This window comes from Sphaeramia orbicularis, chromosome 3 (assembly GCF_902148855.1).
Source record: "Sphaeramia orbicularis chromosome 3, fSphaOr1.1, whole genome shotgun sequence".
Classification (NCBI taxonomy): Eukaryota; Metazoa; Chordata; class Actinopteri; order Kurtiformes; family Apogonidae; genus Sphaeramia; species Sphaeramia orbicularis.
In genome coordinates, this window is record NC_043959.1 from 33,083,031 (window position 1) to 33,100,962 (window position 17,932).

Below are 17,932 nucleotides of genomic sequence, written 5' to 3' on the forward strand. Positions count from 1 at the left end.
TTTAGCACATATAATCTCTGAAGCAAATCATTTCTAAAAAATTGTAGACCAGTGTAGGTTCAATAGTTATTTTTGGATTCTAGTTACTTTTGTGGTACTAATAGCACTGTTTTTGCCTACTGCAAGAAGATAGTGATGGCCCCAGTAGTGGTGTTTATACTTCTCCTTCTTAAATAAGACATGGATCAGGTGTTTATTCAGTAGAATAAGGTGTGTTTGTGTTGGAATTCAACAGACACAGGAATGGAATGTCTGTCATACATGCAGACATGCTGATTTCAGAGGAAACTGCAGTGGTCTCTTATTTTTTCCAGAGCTGTAGATTTGATTCAATTTGATTTGTGCTGTTCACACTGTCATGAGAAAAACTAATCTGAGCCACAAATGAGAGAAAAGATCAGATTAGAGTCAGTTTCCTCCCGTGATTCTAAATCCAATACAGATTTGATCTTTTGCCATGTAATGTAAGTTTTAACAGTAACAAAAAAAGCACTCAAGCAGCTTTTACATCACTATAGATTGATATTAATTGATATTCATCACAACTCAATATACAATATCCATCATATACTTGAGCACTAATGAGAACCTAAATGCGTATGTCCCAGTAAAACACTGACATGGCTCATTGCATAGTAACTACTTGATAATAGTTACTCTTTATTTTTAAGTAGTGCTTAGAATATACATCACTTCTTTTCCCCTGCAGTGTGTGTATCAGTATTTTTACTAAAGGAAACGGCATGAACACTACTAAAGCTTGCAGTGTAAATCCAGTTTTGGAATATCCAACATGATTTTAAAACATAAAACATTTAATTAGCAATAAATAAATGTTTAATATATCCATAATACATTTTGAGTGGAACTCTATTACATTAAGATTGAATTCAAATAAACATTTACTTTAAATTGCAGTACCCTGTGTACCTTTAAAGAGAGTAATGCTAATAAGGCAGCACTTAAAAGTCAATCAATTAGTGTTGCAGTGACTACAGTAGCAGTCAGCGCATTCCTAGAGGGGCTGGCAGATCTGAGAGCACAGGACAGAGGTCATGCTAATAATGACTTTGGGTATTGACAGAGAAGCTGAGGTGAAACTTGTTTAAATTTCAGCGGTATGAGACACATTAATCACACTGTCTTTTTTTTTTCTTTTTTTTTTTTTTCTACGTAGATTTGACCCTCTGAGTGCAAGCGGAGGACACAGAAGGCAGCTTTTAATTTTACCACATCCAGTTTTTAAAGTACTTCATTGGGCATTCTTAGCCAGACCAAAAGTATTCAGTGTTGTAATATGCATGAGCTGATACAACACTCAAGGCAACAGTGACACAACCATCACTTTAAACTTAATTACAGTTAATCAAGGAAATATAGTGGGTGTCAGAGAGGTCGCACAATTACAAGATCACACTGGAAAGTCATCTCAGGAGCTGGTGGTGATGAATTGCCTACTAATGCACGTATAACAAATAAAGCAAAAAAATTTAATAACAAATTTAAATGTGACGGGCAAAGGTGGTCGATAAAGTTCTGCCTTGGACTTTGTAGCACATCCAGCTGCCAGTCTTGTAAGTGCATCTCTCTCTCTCACTCTCTCTCTCTCTCACAGCCACAGCAGCAAAGTGTGAAGTAAGTAATGGCACTAGCCAAGCCTGTCAGATGAGAATCATCTTAATTAAATCCCAGTGACAATTCTAATAGGAGGCAGCCATGACTGATGACTGGGATATGCCGCTGGTCACATTGCTGCAGTAGACTCTATTTTTACCCTTCCCTGTCTTTCCCCTCAATCTCATTTCTTTCCTTAGTCTTTCTCCACGTCGCCATCCCCCCCCTCCCCACCACCACCACCACCGACTCCTATCTTCTTCTCCTTGAGTATCTGTCTCTACTCGTATCTTCCCTCTTTCTCTACCCCTCCCATTCTTTCTGTCTTATTACAAGTTCATTTGGCAAAAGTGTCCCCCCCGCCAGAAAGTAATCACACAGGAACACTTCTGTCAGGAGCATGGGTAGTTGATAAAGGAGTTTGAGGCCTTGGTGAAATTCCAATGTGTTTTTCCTCAACCAATAATCCCAGTGTGGTTAAAAAGCAAAGCTGTCGATTTAAGAACAAGCATAAAACAGAAAAGAAGAGAATGAAACCTTAAGTTGGAGATGAGGGGATAGAGTGGGGTGGGAAACTGTGAAACACTGAGGAAAAAATAAATGTGAATGGGATCTTCTGGTCTGTTTTATACATAATTTTCTAAGGATACTCTATGGATATTTTTATTCATCCAGTTTTCCACCACCTTTACTAGAAATACATAATAAACTCATTGTGCAATATGTCTACAAGAGGGGTATCATTTTACGACAGGGGCCATATACAGCATAATTTGACTTCAAGTGGGCCGAACCGGTAAAATAATAACATAACTTGTTAATAATGACATCTCTAAATTTTGTCTGTGTGTTTTATTGCAAAAAAGAAAAAAACAAACAAACAAACACAAGCTATCCTTTCAAAAAAATGTGAATAACTATGAACAACCTGAAATATCTAAAGAAAAATAAGTGCAGTTTTAACAATATTATGTCTCAGTTTATCATTTACACATGTACATTACAACTTACAGATCACAGTGGTTCTACAAATACACAAAATATTTAATAAGAGGCAGCATATTGGTCAAATTTTGGAGTTCGGACCTAAAACACCCTTGACATAATATCTTCTGTGTAAAAATTCCTCCCATGGGCTGGATTGGAACCTTTGATGAGCCGGTTTGGACCCATGGGCCGTATGTTTGTCACCTCTGGGCTACAACATATGCAACTAATATTTCATACAGATGTAAAAATACCCATTCCATAATATGTAGCCCTTCTTAAGAAAAGCTGATGTGCGCATAACATCAGGTGTCATTTCCTTGTTGCATAACACTATCTGTAAAAGTGAGAAAGCACCCAGAATATGAGTAGATTTACATGCACAAAATATGGTCCCATTTCAGAAAGGAATACGAGTTTGAATAAGCTGTTTACATGGCTAATGAAAATTAATATTCTACTAATAATCTGTTCCTTGTTCACATGCAGTTGTGCACACTCCATTAAAAAACTGTATTTTTTTCAATGTTTTCTACTGGTGGCAGACCTTCCACTAGGAGAACACAACCCCCCTAATTTAGTTCTTTCAAACACCTTCAGGAAAAGGTCGGCTTTTCCATATTTGCTTATATCCATAATCCTGTTTATGTGCTGTGTCACAATCTGCAGTAAAACATGCAAATTAAATTCATTTTCCAAATTTGCTGCACACATATCCAAACATCCCTCATAAAATTGGAATAATAAGGAAAAAATATCCCCCATATTTAATTTTTTTAACTATTTTTTTCATAAATGTTATCATCCATTAGCCATTTATTTTACTATCTAATCGTAAAAAGGCCTAAATCTCAATATCCAGACAGATTATGCTGAGCACACAACACCTGTCAAATCCAGAATATAGTCATACTTTGGAAGTTTTCATGTAAACTGGCCTTACATGCTTCTTAAAAGGTCTAGTTCAACATTTCGAGTACTGAAGAGATAAAAGAGGCAGGCTATTAAATAAAAAGCTACAGCCAAGAGACAGATAGCACTTCCAGGGGAAATGAACCCTGCTCATAGGTTCTGTCTGTATCCACCTATTCCCTTTCAATGCTCACAAATTAACATTGTTTATATGCAACTAGTGAGCTTTACAGATGCTAATAGGCCAGTCATTAAGGATATCACAACTCATTCTGAAGAAGATTTTCAAATGAAAATTCAGCGTATGTGCAAATCCTTTAGGCTGCATAATTGAAGAGCCATGACTGTCTGCACAAAAATCATCCAATAGCTCTTGGGATATAATAAAAATAATCATTAAAAAACAATAGGAGATACTATGTCGACCAATTATCATTTCATTTAAAAAAAAAAAAAAAAAAAAGAAAGAAAGAAAGAAAGGGAGACCACTTATAATTTGCCTGTTCAAACCAAAGCAAATGCAGTGGAAATCACAGCATGCGGTGGAAAATAAACTTAATTTTTCACAGATTTTGCTTAATAATTGTGTATGTGTGTGTTGTTTACTAACCGGTAGGCCATAGCCAGGGCCCAGGCACCTGCAGCACAGTACAGGGAGTCCCGCACCTTGGCCTCTTTGCAGGTGGAGCATGTCTTCACTGGGAAAAGGCCAGTGGTGGGACTCTGGTAGTTCAGAATAGTTGTCTTCACTGGAAACATGGACAGAGAAAAACAGTGGGGGTGGTGAATAAACTGTCCTCTTCTAAATAACATTAGTAATTATCTCCTCACATCTGCACTACTTGGGTAAAATACAACAAATGTTTCCGTTGTTTTTAGCGGCGTGCCCTCTTCGATGTCCCCGAACACAGTCTCGATCTGTGCTTATCTGTTTTTCACTCCTACACTCAGAGGTAATGCGGTTTCATAAGCAGCATCATTTCCCTCACACCTACATCAATCTCTACCAGATGTATTTTTGATAGAGTTTGTAGATGTTTGTGCGTCGGAACCACCGTGCTGACAGTTTGCTTCATTTTTCTATATCAACTGGTCTCGGGAGCTTTTAGTACATCATTTATTTTGGTCTTATGGGATTTTTTCACCCTCTTAGGAGTTTGTAAGTTGTAAGTTTGGGAACGCAATGTTTTTCTGGCACATACAAGCTCCCAAGCAAACATAACATTTCTTATAATTAGGGCTGTCAAAATTAACGCATTAACACAGATTAATCCATCATCATGATTAATCTTCAAGAAGCTCCTGAAGACCCAGCTCTTCTGTGAGCACCTCCTGCCCTAGCACTGTCAGACATTCCATTTTAAATATTTTAATAAGGTTTTTCCCAGGATTATTGCAGATTTTCCCAGGATTATCTCTGGACCTGCTGCAGTGGTCCTGCCTCTCTCCTGCCTTCATCATCATCACTCACTTATCCTCAACTGCCTCCATGTGTCTCCCCCTACTCCCCCCTTCTCCCCCTCTCCCCCAGTCTCTATCTCTATTGCTCTCTCTTTTTCTCTTCCTTTACCCTCTCTCTTTAACCCCAACTGGTCAAGGCAGACGGCCATCCTCCAGGAGTCTGGGTCTGCTCCAGGTTTCTGCCTGTTAAAGGGAAGTTTTTCCTCGCCACTGTCACCAGTCTCAAGTGTTTGCTCCTGGAGGATTCTGTTGGGTTTCTGTAAATTGGCTTAGAGTCTGGTTTTGACCAGCTCTATATATAAAGTGTCATGAGATAACGTTTTTGTTGTGATCTGGCGCTATATAAATAAAATTTGATTGATTGAGTGATTTGATTGGTTTTCCCCTGTAAGTCACTTTGGAAAAAAGCGTCTGCCAAATGCATAAACATAAACATAATCTGATAAAAATGTTAATGCAATTAACCCATCTGCAGTCCAAAATGACTCTGAACGTCTCTGCTAACGCATTTCAGGCAGTTTGTCCAAGTAGAGTTAGCGTCACGCATGAACAAATGGGCAGTTGATCTGGCAGTGACAGACAGCAGAACCAACCCATAAAGATGGAGGACGCTAAACAGTACGTTGGCCTCTGGATGGAAATATGAGGACAAAAAAACAAAGACGGAACAGTCAACTGACAAAGTATTATGTACACTCTGGAGGAAGGATTTTTTTTTTTCACCAAAGCACTTCCATCTTAAAATACCACAGTAATGCGAAACATGTTAGCCTGGAATTCTGCTAACACTTAAGCTAATGCGTCGCCCAGCTTGCAACAAACACGTTAAGTGCATATATATTCCCTTCTTTCTTGATTCTGTTTGTTCATGCAAAATGAATCACAATTAATATAAATAAAAAATTCATGATATTTAATCATGATTTAATTGAAATGAATCCACAGCAACCCTGTGATTAATCTGATTAAAAATTGTCATAGTTTGACAGCACTATTTATAATGTGATGCTACTGCCTGACCTGTGACTATACAGCTGTGGCTAAAAATTCATTTAAATGTAATTCTGTTTCATTAAGCTGAAAGAGGTTGAGCAGAGAAGGTTGGCATGAGATGAAAACTCTGCTGTGAATTAAGCAGCAAATATAATAATGTGACTTGCAGAAAAATACAGTAAATGTAGCTAAAACAAACTGGAGTGTGCCAAGTTTCTGAGACTAAAGTAACTGTAGTGGAATATCAGCTGCACTGGGACCAGTGTTTAACCCAGTGCTACTTTTGTGGTAATTAAAAAAATGAATATTTCTCTCTATTTAACCTTTATGAAGTGTTTTATCATCATATATTGCAATATTATCCTTTGTGTTTTTTAAAGAGAAAATCAATTTTCCTGTATTTAATTTGCTGATCATGTAGATGTTCGTAAAAGCTCAGAGTAAAGTTGAGGGTTATTAGGTCAGAAATAGAGAAAACTGAAGAAAAAGTGAGTTTATCCGCAAATATATCATTAAATGAACATAAAACAAGTGTCTCCAACTACTGTTATTTATCAAACTTCATGGGTTTTACTGGTGAATCAATGTTGTAGAGGGTGATGGTGTTTCCATGTTCGCTATGGAGCCTCTGAACGTCCAAATGGGTCATATCTGATGACCATGAAAAGGCGACAAACCGCATTTTAGACCAATTATTTACATGGATTAATAGGTTCAGTGGATCGGAAGTTATTAAATATTTTAGACTGGTAGATGATTTTGGTTGCCAGTGACTGTCTGGGTTTTTATGAGTTAAGTGAGTTCAACATAAAAACATGAAGTTGAGAAAGCTTGCAACATGTTTCACACAACCTGCTGCTTTTACCGCTTACAAACTTTAACTGACATGACAGTAATTAAGTGCATTCATTAGTTTCATCACAAACCAGAAATTAGAGTAGTGACATTCTGCTTTGATGAATCATATCCTGTCTATTCATGTACACTTGAGCAAAACACTAAATGTATTCCGACTCTATAAATACATTCCGTAGTTGATCCTGACCTTTGATGCTCCTCCGAAATAAACTGAATACTCACATATTTATTTAAAACACTTTTGACATACTAGAGTGAATGACCTCCACTGCTTCTCTAGTGGAAATGAAGAAATAAGCCGCCGAACTTCCTCTCGTGTTACATTTGGGTGCACTGCATTTACCCTTTAACACCACATCTCGCTCCTTGCAGAAAACATAATGGCATAATAAGTGCATCAAAGTACTGATTTTGGTTTTGGTCTGGTATCAGCTTTATGCATTAAATGTTGTCTTAACAGAAAATACACAGTGGGGGTCGGAGGTTTACAGGAAACTTTGGTTAAATGCCTTCAGATGCTCTTCCTCAACTGCAAATAGTTACTTTCAATCATAATGAAGGTTACTCTAAGCATTTGTAGCAAGGATTTGAGAAAATTAAAGAGTATACTATCAAAATATATGCAAACTTTTGACAGAGAATGTGCCAAAATGAATATATGAAATGAAAAATTCCCTTGGCTATTATTATTAGTATGTATATGCGTAGGTGTGTATGTGTGAGTGAAAATGAAAAGTTCAGAGTTGTGAAAGTAAGACGAAGAAAATAATTTGAATGCATTTGGCCAAGGCTTACACTTCAGACCTTGAAAACCTTAACGGTAATGAACAGTATGCAACGGGCAAGGGTATGTCTTTGAAAAATAAGGGGGAAGATTCTCCAGCTTGGAGCGTGACAGTGAGAGTCTGATTAAACTAACTAGACACCTGAAGATAAACTCAGGCGGCTCAAATTTGGTAAAGTTCATGTTCAGCATTAGTTACTGAGACAGAACAATAGATGAAAGTTCCTAATACGAACAGATCGCTGCCTTCCAATAATATGTGCTGAAATATTACATACTCCAACTGAAGGCCTCCGGGAAAGTAATGTATCTGTTTCATACACACACATGCACAAACACGTCAAAACACACACACACACACACATCTTCTCCCATAGAGGTCCCCTCACTGATGACTAATCTGTCTGGAGGGATCACTTCATTTTTCTTCAGCACATTATGCCGGTGCAAATGAAGGGGACATCCATTCTGCACTGTCATTTGTTACCGAGCAAAAGAAAAGACACAGAGGAAAGGAGTGATGGAGGGACGGAAGGAATTACTGATCAGGAGAGAGAGGGTCGGAAAAGAGGTGTGTATGTGTGTGACAGTAGATGGAATCGTGCTGTGTATGTGTTTGAGTGCATGTTTGTGTGTGTGTATTGGTCAATTGAAGGTGACAGTCACATTGGCAGTGAGATAAAGAGGTTGATAGGGTGAATTAGACAGAATATTAATAAACCCTCTGAGATAGTCCACCTCCAGGAACTAATGAACTGTCCGCTGCCGTGCATACACACGTATGCATTTGTAAGATTACTAGTCTCAGGACGTCCTATTTGTATTAACCACAGACTTATTAAATTAACTTCATTTGTATAGATGAACTCTGACTATGAATCAACTCATGTGCAGACACAGATACCCTGAATGAAGGAACTGTGCCCTTGTAAAGACTTGTTTGTCTCAAGAGTAGAGTAAATTAAATGCATAGACACATGCACCCACAGATAATGTATCCCCCGCTCCGGGTTCATCTGCATTGCTTTGCGTTATATAGGTTATACATGTTAACCAATAATAGGACGGTGCCTTTGGGCGGCGTCTCATTTCGTCTGCAGATGCATTAGTGGTATTGTGTGAAAGGCTGCAAGATGTATTAGCTAACACACTCTCTAGAAACCACAGTAATCCCATGTCAGCTCATCTTAAAGCACTGTCTGTCTTGTTAACATAAATGCATGAAGAAGCGGCAGTCGATAGAGTTCCCTGTTAGAGACATAAGTGTATTGAGATAGCGCAAGATCCTATAACAGATTCTGTAATTCTAGGACATGGTTGTTTCCATGAAGCTCAGATGATTCATTTTTATTTTTATTTAGACACTCTGTCTATTTTGATTTTGACTTCAGTTTTCCTTTCATTCTTTTAAAGATTATATGTAGTTGTGTTTTAATGTTTTAATTCACAGAAGTGACTAGTTTTATTACCTCTGCCAAGGAGGTTATGTTTTCATCGGGGTTTGTCTGTTTGTCTGTTTGCTTGTTTGTTTGTTTGTCTTTTAGCAAGATAACTCAAAAAGTTATGGAAGTATTTTGATGAAATTTTCAGGAAATGTTGATACAGGCACAAGGAACAAATGATTACATTTTGATGGTGATCGGGGGGGGGGGGGGGGGGGGGGGGCGGGACTGATCTGCCTTGGCTGAGGTCTGCGCTCTCCAAGTGCTTTTCTAGTTTTATTTATTTTGCTTAAGTGTTAATTTTCAGGCATTACGAAGACTGTCTTGACTTACATTTGCTGAAAAAGGTGAAATGAAAGAATGAATGACCATCAAATATATTTTAAAAAAACCACAACAAAAAAAACAAAAAACAAACATTATTTATTAAAGGTCACAGGGGGAAAATGAAGAAATGAAGCTGATTTCACCTCCTTTTTTTCCAATTGGATTTTTTTTATTAGCCTTGCCCTGCCAGGATATTGCCCGTCTGTCTATCTGTCTGTTTGTCCATGCCTCTGTCTAACAACTGACAGCACATCTTGCAGTCAGTTCAGGGAAGGTCTGTACCATATTGCTGACCTCCCAATAGATGGTCCTGATGTGGATCTAGAGAATGGAGTTTTTTATGAAGTATTCTGAGCACTTTTTGACATATTTCTTGTTTTCTCAAAAATAAAGGGAGCTACTGATTAAAAAAAAAAACACAGAATCATATCACTAAATCTTGGCAAATTGTTTAAATTATAAAGTTAACTAATATATTTTTCAATTCCAGACTCCTGTCACATTTTGTGCCCATGCAGATGGACTGCAACCAGTGGTTGTTCAGGTCATAAGGGTAGTGATAGGATCAACTTCTGGATATTATGAACAAAAGACACTGATACATTAATCTTCTGTTGGTCAGTCTTTATTCGAAAAGCGCTGGGAGACATGCAGCAAAGTTCTCATTGAATCTTTGTTATCTTTGTCCTTTAATACCTGATGACTTGGGTCTCCAAAATCCCTTGGCCTCCTTCCAGTCCATCATCTGGAACTGGATTTCATGCCTAATGTTTTTACCCACATTCCTTTGGTTGACATACATATGTAGAGTTTAGTTCTGGCTACTTTGTCACCTCCACTTATCATCTCACACACCAACTAACCACCTTACAAGTAGTTTGTAATCATTTTCATAATGTAATTTTACTTTTTTTTCACTAAAATAATGAGAAAAATTTGGAGTTGTCATTATGTATAGGTTGCTATGCTATTATTTTACTGGTCCAGGACACTTGATATCAAATTGTGCTGTATGTGGCCCCTGAACTAAAATGATCTAAGAGAATAAGGATCTGCAGTTTCTAATTGTGTAGTTTCAATCAACATAATTAACTTGTAGTGAGTACTTTAAATTTTTGTCTAACACTAGTTCCTGGATCTATCTTTACATTTTTCCCCTAAAGGTATTTTGGGAAAATCTAAGGTAAAATAAGTCAAGGTACTATTCAATTGGGAACTTTGCAGGACTCAGGATTTCATCTTCTAAGCACTCCAGAAGTCATCATTTGATGTACAACATCAACGGACAGAGTGCAGAACCCTGCTCATTCTCAAACAGCAAGTTTCTCTGGATGCAAATCAACTGTTGTTGGGAGTTTTCTGCCTAGCCATCCATCAAGCTAATGTCCCACTAAATCAGCAGCTAATGTCTCAGACGCACACAGTCTGCTCTTTTACAATGGGCCATTTCACTGCACTGACGGCGTAGAGAAAATGAAAGAAGATAATGAGAAGGCAAAAAAAGAGATAAATTGAAAAGAGGAAAAAAAAAACAAGTGGGGTAGAAGATCGGAAGACTGAGACATTATCTGTGGAATCCCACAGCTGCTGTGACATAGAAAAATGAAAAATACACAACTGTGATGTTCATTTTTCATGTCAGTCTTAACAATAATCTTTTCTTTCTGCTCCTGTTGATGCTGTCATCATGTTTCCTGCAATATAACATCTGTGACATGAGTTAGAAAATGAAAAACAAATGCATGGGCACTGAAAACAACTTTTTACAGATCTAAAAAATGCTGACAGAGTTGGAAAAGCTTTACTCACTCAACACTCTTTACTTTACAATAAATGACTACTTCAACTTCTCAGATAATATGCTTTTGTATTTTCTTTGTTTTAGAGAGATTAGAAGAGAAGATCGATAAAAATCTAATTGGTGTGGATTAGCAGAACGCTAAAGGTAGAAGGTGATGCTTAGCTTATCTTAGCGCAATTTAGCTACGACATTCGCCAAAGTTCAAGCCAAGTTCTAATCCTGCAGGAAACATTTTTAATTTTAGGGAAAAAAACACAAGCTCAACTGGGCATTTTATGTTTTTGTGTTTTCTCAGTCAAGTTTTGAGGGTTTTAGATTCATTCACTGACTTGACAGAATATCGATGATAAGATGAGCTGGAAAAAAAAGAAAAAGAGGTGAAGGACGATTATCAAAAATTTTCAACTCAAAAACACAGAGACAACAGATAAGATGGTCTCGTGTTTTGCGACAAGTTCATAATGGAAAAAAGAAGAAGAAGAAGAAAAAAAAAACTTGTTTTCTCCCGTCTTTAATCGGTGTGATCCAGACGGCAGAGCGACAGTGCCTTCTGCCTCCAGTTTTATCAGAAAGCAGGCTGAGTCAATGGAGTGTGGCCGCATTGCCACATAAATAAGGAACCATAGAGACAGTGTAGGAGTGAAAAGAGAGGAGAGAATGAGGCTGAGAGGGAGAGGACTATGAGAGATGGTGGTAAATGATCTCGCAGTATTCTTTACTCGATAGCGGAAAAACAACACGATGGCTGTCTGGGCTTAATACTGGCACCTTGGACTGAGCTGGGGGCGGCTTTGCAACAAAACAACAATGAAAGAGAAAGGAGGAAAAACAGAATGGGTTTGATTTGTCATTGTCAACTCAACCTCACCCCTCTCCACCCTTTTTCCTCCCTGAAACTGAAAGAAAGCAGGTATATTGGCAGGCAGGTCTGTGTGCCAGCGATAACAATGTTGGCTTTGTTCCCTGCATGAATTGGACAAGCGCTTCCAGCCACCACCCAACACGACAATTAAAAAAAAAAAAAGCCCGATGTACAACACTGTGTTTTCAACATATTGCAATCTGGCGTAGGCTTTTCTCCGTAAATCTAAAAGGCTTTCAATGTAGCTGATGCTGGAGGCAACGCTGTGCACGCTGATAGCAGCAAATCAGTTCCAACTGAGAGCTACACCTGTTGCACGCTAAGCTCCAGTTATTGTCTTCTGTCTTTTGCTACATACATCCAGGCAAATGGACACCCACCAACCAGACAACAGCAGCACATTAAAACAGAATGGTACAAGGCGCACACATGTTTCCCATCTTCATTAGACTAGACCAATGAGCTGTGTCACATCAGCCCTCTGTATTTCCGTGAATAAAACTGTTTCCAGTCAAAAACCAATGCTTCATCACATGATCCATGACTCACACTTGGGTAACAGACTGTTATCTTCCACTTTTCATCACTCAAACAGCCACAAAATAATAAATCACACAAAAAATATTGAGGCTTACCACTAGCAAAGGTAGTAGTTTTTTTGTTCTTAAGTCTTAAAAGAAATCTGTAAATGCTATTTTTCTTCCATTGATTAATTCTGTGTAATTTAACATTATGTAATACATGGCTTGTGTTAAAATCATTAGCACTTGTAGGCATTAAGAAGATTTTCTGCAGTAGAAAGTAAGTATAATAACATGCAGCATTTGGGAAAATACTAAATGTAGTCATGCAAATGATGTCACTACATGCATTTTGTCATTTACAGAGCAAAGGTAGTAGTTATTTTATTCTTAAGTCTTTAAAGAAATCTGTAAATGCTATTTTTCTTCCATTGATTGATTCTGTGTAATTTAACATTATGTAAAACATGGCTTGTGTTAAAATCATTAGCACTTGTAGGCATTGAGAAGATTTTCTGCAGTAGAAAGTGAGTATAATAACATGCAGCATTTGGGAAAACACTAAATGTAGTCATGGAGAATCACAAAAAAAAAGAAAAAAAAAAAGCTTGCACATGATGTTACTACATGCATTTTGTCATTTACAGAGCAAAGGTAGTAGTTATTTTGTTCTTAAGTCTTTAAAGAAATCTGTAAATGCTATTTTTCTTCCATTGATAGATTCAGTGTAATTAAACATTATGTAATACATGGCTTGTGTTAAAATCATTAGCACTTGTAGGCATTAAGAAGATTTTCTGCAGTAGAAAGTGAGTATAATAACATGCAGCATTTGGGAAAATACTAAATGTAGTCATGGAGAATCACATATTAAAAAAAAAAAAAAAAAAAAAAAAAAACTAGCACATGATGTCACTACATGCATTTTGTCATTTACAGAGCAGATTGTCAAGGCACTTTTTTTTTTTTTTTTTTTTTTTTTTTTTTTTTAGCAGGAACCCCCTTTGATGCAGACTTTGGTTCACTTCCTCACATTCTGCTGCTCTAAGCTTCCCTGTGACTGATGGGACTTAATTTGAATTCTGTTAGCAACTTGTTTGGAGTTGTCAGGCCTGAAACTATTTAATATCCAGCAATCAGTTGCCTCAGAATTAGCCAGTGCAAGCAAGCTGGAGCTAAAGCACAGAGAGAGAGAGAGCGAGAGAGAGAGAGAGAGAGAGAGGGAGAGAGAGAGAGAGGGAGAGAGATCGGCAGAAGCTAATGAAGCTGGCTGTGGAGCTGCAAACAATGGACGTTTGTTTTGTAACTACAGGGCTGATTTTGTAATCTGGGATTTGTAGGTAAAGTTGACACAGTTTCGCCTGGTGTATAGTGAATTTTTGTTATGTTAGGATGTGCCACATTGAAGCAAAGCCCAGCTTATGTCCACAGTGGCAAAAACCATCTCTGATCCATGGGGACAGCATTCTGAGCTGCATTACCAGCTTCTAACAGCCACACACAGCCAGCAGCGACATATGATCCTGCACTCTGCACGCTAAAGCCAGCTCCATCTGCTTATAAGAAGCATGCAGGCTTATCTGCACTTGGGCTACACATTTATTAATTTGACTGTGCAATTCTAGTGTGCTTTCCTAAGGCCATCACACAAAAACCATCTTATTTCATGCCAGATGCAAATACAGAGAGCTCTTTTGGTCTTTTTTTTTTACCCTGCTTCTAAGTCTATTACCTCCAAACACCAACTGTGACTTGCATAACAACACACAGGTCAAACACAGGCGAGGCTAATCATATCAATCACAGCTGCATCCAGCTAAAATGAACTTATAACGCCCTGGTATTATTATGTCACCAGTGCTACTTACTTACCAGACCTCAACTATCATTAATGTTATTAACAATATATGCGTTTCCCAAAATTCTAAGGCAGAATATCTGTGGTACAATGGCCTGTCCTCATTCATGCAGATCTCCAGCTGTGGTAAGTACATTAGCATTGGCTTGTAGTACTAAATCCTACTTTTTTCATTCCAAATTTAGTGCTTGAAGTGTGTCTTTATCCTCCATCTATACCGTGATCCTGAAAATTGCTACAAAATCAGAAAAAGGCTGAAAGTGTGGGGATTAGTGTTGAATTGTTCAGGTCTGGTTGTGTGACAGGAGTAGTTCAGGGACATCCATATGACAGAAAATCAAAAGACACTTATTCAGAAGCGTATGAGGCTCTGAAAGGGGTAGTTTGAATTTTTCTACTGTTTTTACTGTGCACCTGAGAAAGACCTGCCATGAAAATGAAACGTTTCTCATATTTCCACTGCTTTCACTGACTGTCATACATTCCTTTCAGATGTAGAACTGAAGCCCTAAAGTGCTCTTAAACCTATAAGAGTTCAAAGACAAAAGAAGCAATTCTGCAGTCTGTGTTGTTGTGCCGCTGTAGTGTTTTAATACCTTATTCCAGATTGAAACTGAATTAACAAATGAACTGAGCAACACTGTTGTTTTATGAAGTACAAGGAAGAGTCAAAAAGTTCTCAGACGAGTGCTGTGTCACTAGGGATGAAACTTAGATCTACCAGTTTGATCCAGAGACCAAAATTCAATCGAAAGAGTGAATCCAACAGGAGCAGTTGGACCTGTGATATTCAAGGCAGAGAGGTCTATTAAATAAATAAATAAATAATTAAATAAAATAAAATAAATGTATTAATTCCATTTGTCAGAACTTTTTGACTCTCCCTCATAATATCACTGCTCCTGTGTGAGTCCTGTGGATCTGAACAGAACAATAAAATCGCTTGAGATGAACAGGTCAGCAAATCAATGAGGTTTTACAGAATCTGACAGACAGACAAGTGGACTTAACACCTCCAATTACAAGGCGTGCATTCATTTCTTTATACAAATTTCCAGACATAGAGTCTTTCTAAATGTTATTATTAGTCTAGGCTCAAAAGGATTTCAGGACAGGAAGTGATAGATGGATGGATGGATTTTTATATACTTCTAATACATTGTATATAGTGTGTTTGCTCTTCAATTGTATTGTTATTCTTATATTCTATTTTTACTGTTTGTCATGCTGCTGCTGCACTTCAATTTTCCAGTTTGGGATCAATAAAGTATATCTATTGATTTACCTATCTATGAATGGATGGATGGATGGATGGATGGATGTGCATTATCACCATCTTTGGTCATATAATTCCAATTACAGCTCAAAAAACACGTTTTACAGTTTAATGTGGTTTTAACTTTCTGCTAGCTGATGGAAATATCAATGAAAAATTCACCCCTTTACTCTTTTAAGCTCCTGCAATTTGGCTTCAGTTGATGTTATCGTAAGTGTCCCCATTTGAGCTAACTTGTGTAGCATTAAGGTGGGGATTCACATCTCAGTAGATCACATTGCTACTCAAGGCAGAAAATAATTTAGCAATCAGAACCAGTGTGTATATGTCTTTTCCACCGAGAGGCTGAGCTTTTACTCATTACACGAGTCAAAATCAGTTTGTGGGTCTTTCAGGCATGGGGATGTAAAAAGAAAAGTGGCAAATGCAGTATTTTTGAGTTGGAAATGATTGAGAAATGACTGTACCATAAACTCTTTGTGTTAAGGTATGTGTGCTTGTGCAATACAGGAAGCTGCAAAACAGGAAGAAGCAAATGTGGCAACTGTGAGGTTCAACATTTCAACTGCACCTTTCAATTGGATAGCATATGTTGCATGTTTGATAGCTCCCTTTTTCTGCTGTCAGTTGTCACCACATGCAGACATTTATGCCAGTCAAGGATCACTGTGATATGAATTCCTGCTGTCTTAGACTTTGAGAAATAAAATAAATAAAATGACTTTGTATTAACATCGACATCATCCCTCATCGCACTCTCACACACACACACACACACACACACACACACACACACACACACTAACAGAGTCCAGCCAGGGCACATGTGATGTCGTTTAGTTTTAAGTAGAGCATGCTGGGTACTTTTTTCCCCATACTGCCAGCTCTACAAACCTCCATTATATCTTGTTTAACTGAAGTTGTTATTAAATTTTCATAAAAATGCATGAATAGACAAATACAATGACAAAACACACAACATAACCTGTTGTCTGGAATTCATGTAGTACAGAATGACAACGGTACATAGCTCCAATTAGACAGTCTCAGTGTCACTTACATATAATATTCAATTTCTTCCTATTTTTGTTGAAAGTGTCAGTATCCTAAGTTAACTTCTCCAAAACAAAAATATCTCACATAATTTCCAGCCACGGATATGGATTTGGGTTGCTCACATTAAGCCTTTTTACTTGGTGCAAGTAAAACTCTAGTCAAATAAAGCTCTTCTTTCACCACAGTATTAACAGTGTTTCCAAGATACAGCACCAAGCAGGAAATTGGAACTTCATAGCCCAAAATTATTATAATTTCTGCATTAACATTTTGCTAATCTATATCATAATACTAGAAGGTCTCAGAGCATCTGTGTGTGTGTGTGTGTGTGTGTGTGTGTGTGTGTGTGTGTGTGTGTGAGAGTGTGTGTGTGTGTGTGTATTTGCACAGTTCTGAGAAATTGAGACATTTTTAACTGGCCAATTTGGGACCTACAGTTGAAAAATAGTCCTATTTCCACATTAAATATCTCAGAAAGTTGATAAGACCAATATTTTAGAGATTTGAGATATTAGTCATTTTGGAATATAATAGCCTTACAGTCACATTGCTCGGTTGACCAGAAGCACAGTACAACGCTGCACGATGGGAAATGAATGTTTTGTTTTTACTTTTACATTTTTTTTCCTTCTTGCTTTTGGTTTGTGATATTCAAAATTACAAAACCAAACCAAAAAAAAAAAGAACAGGAACGACACATTTATTAGCTTCACTCCATGCAAGTAGCCCTAACTGTGGACTGTACACTGAGGCAAGGACCACTGCATGATGGGAAATGTTGACCGGAAATGCAGTACCTCACTGCATGATGGAAAATTAAGTTAAAAACAGGAATAACGCATTTACTAGCTTCACTCTCTAGATATCGATATTAATATGGTTCCCCACGGGTCAGTGCACTAGTATGGTCATATTTCTGTACGGTTCCTGAAAAGATGCAAGTGGTCAGTTTCTATACTCCCCCACATTATCAGTGTTGTGAATGGGCTCTATGCACAGCCCCACTACTTCCTGAACTTAAGGCAGCTCCTTTATTTCCTGTCTTTCATTATTGGACACACTGATTAATCCAGGTATGTCTGCTACTTCTTGTTGTGATTACTGTGGTCAGAACACCTGGATTAATCAGTGTGTCCAACAATGAAAGACAGGAAATAAAGGAGCTGCCTTAACTTCTGGG

The 17,932-nt window shown here is 37.7% G+C and overlaps 1 protein-coding gene across 2 annotated transcripts in view; it reads right to left on the reverse strand.

The window, feature by feature from the left end:
* The window catches only part of phkb (phosphorylase kinase, beta), a 175,610-nt gene that overhangs the window by 153,320 nt on the left and 4,358 nt on the right, over positions 1-17,932 (reverse strand). For both annotated transcript variants that reach the window (XM_030161068.1, XM_030161073.1), the window contains exon 4: positions 4,124-4,262. In XM_030161068.1, the coding sequence (XP_030016928.1) occupies positions 4,124-4,262 (139 nt within the window). The remainder of the gene's footprint in view (positions 1-4,123; positions 4,263-17,932) is intronic.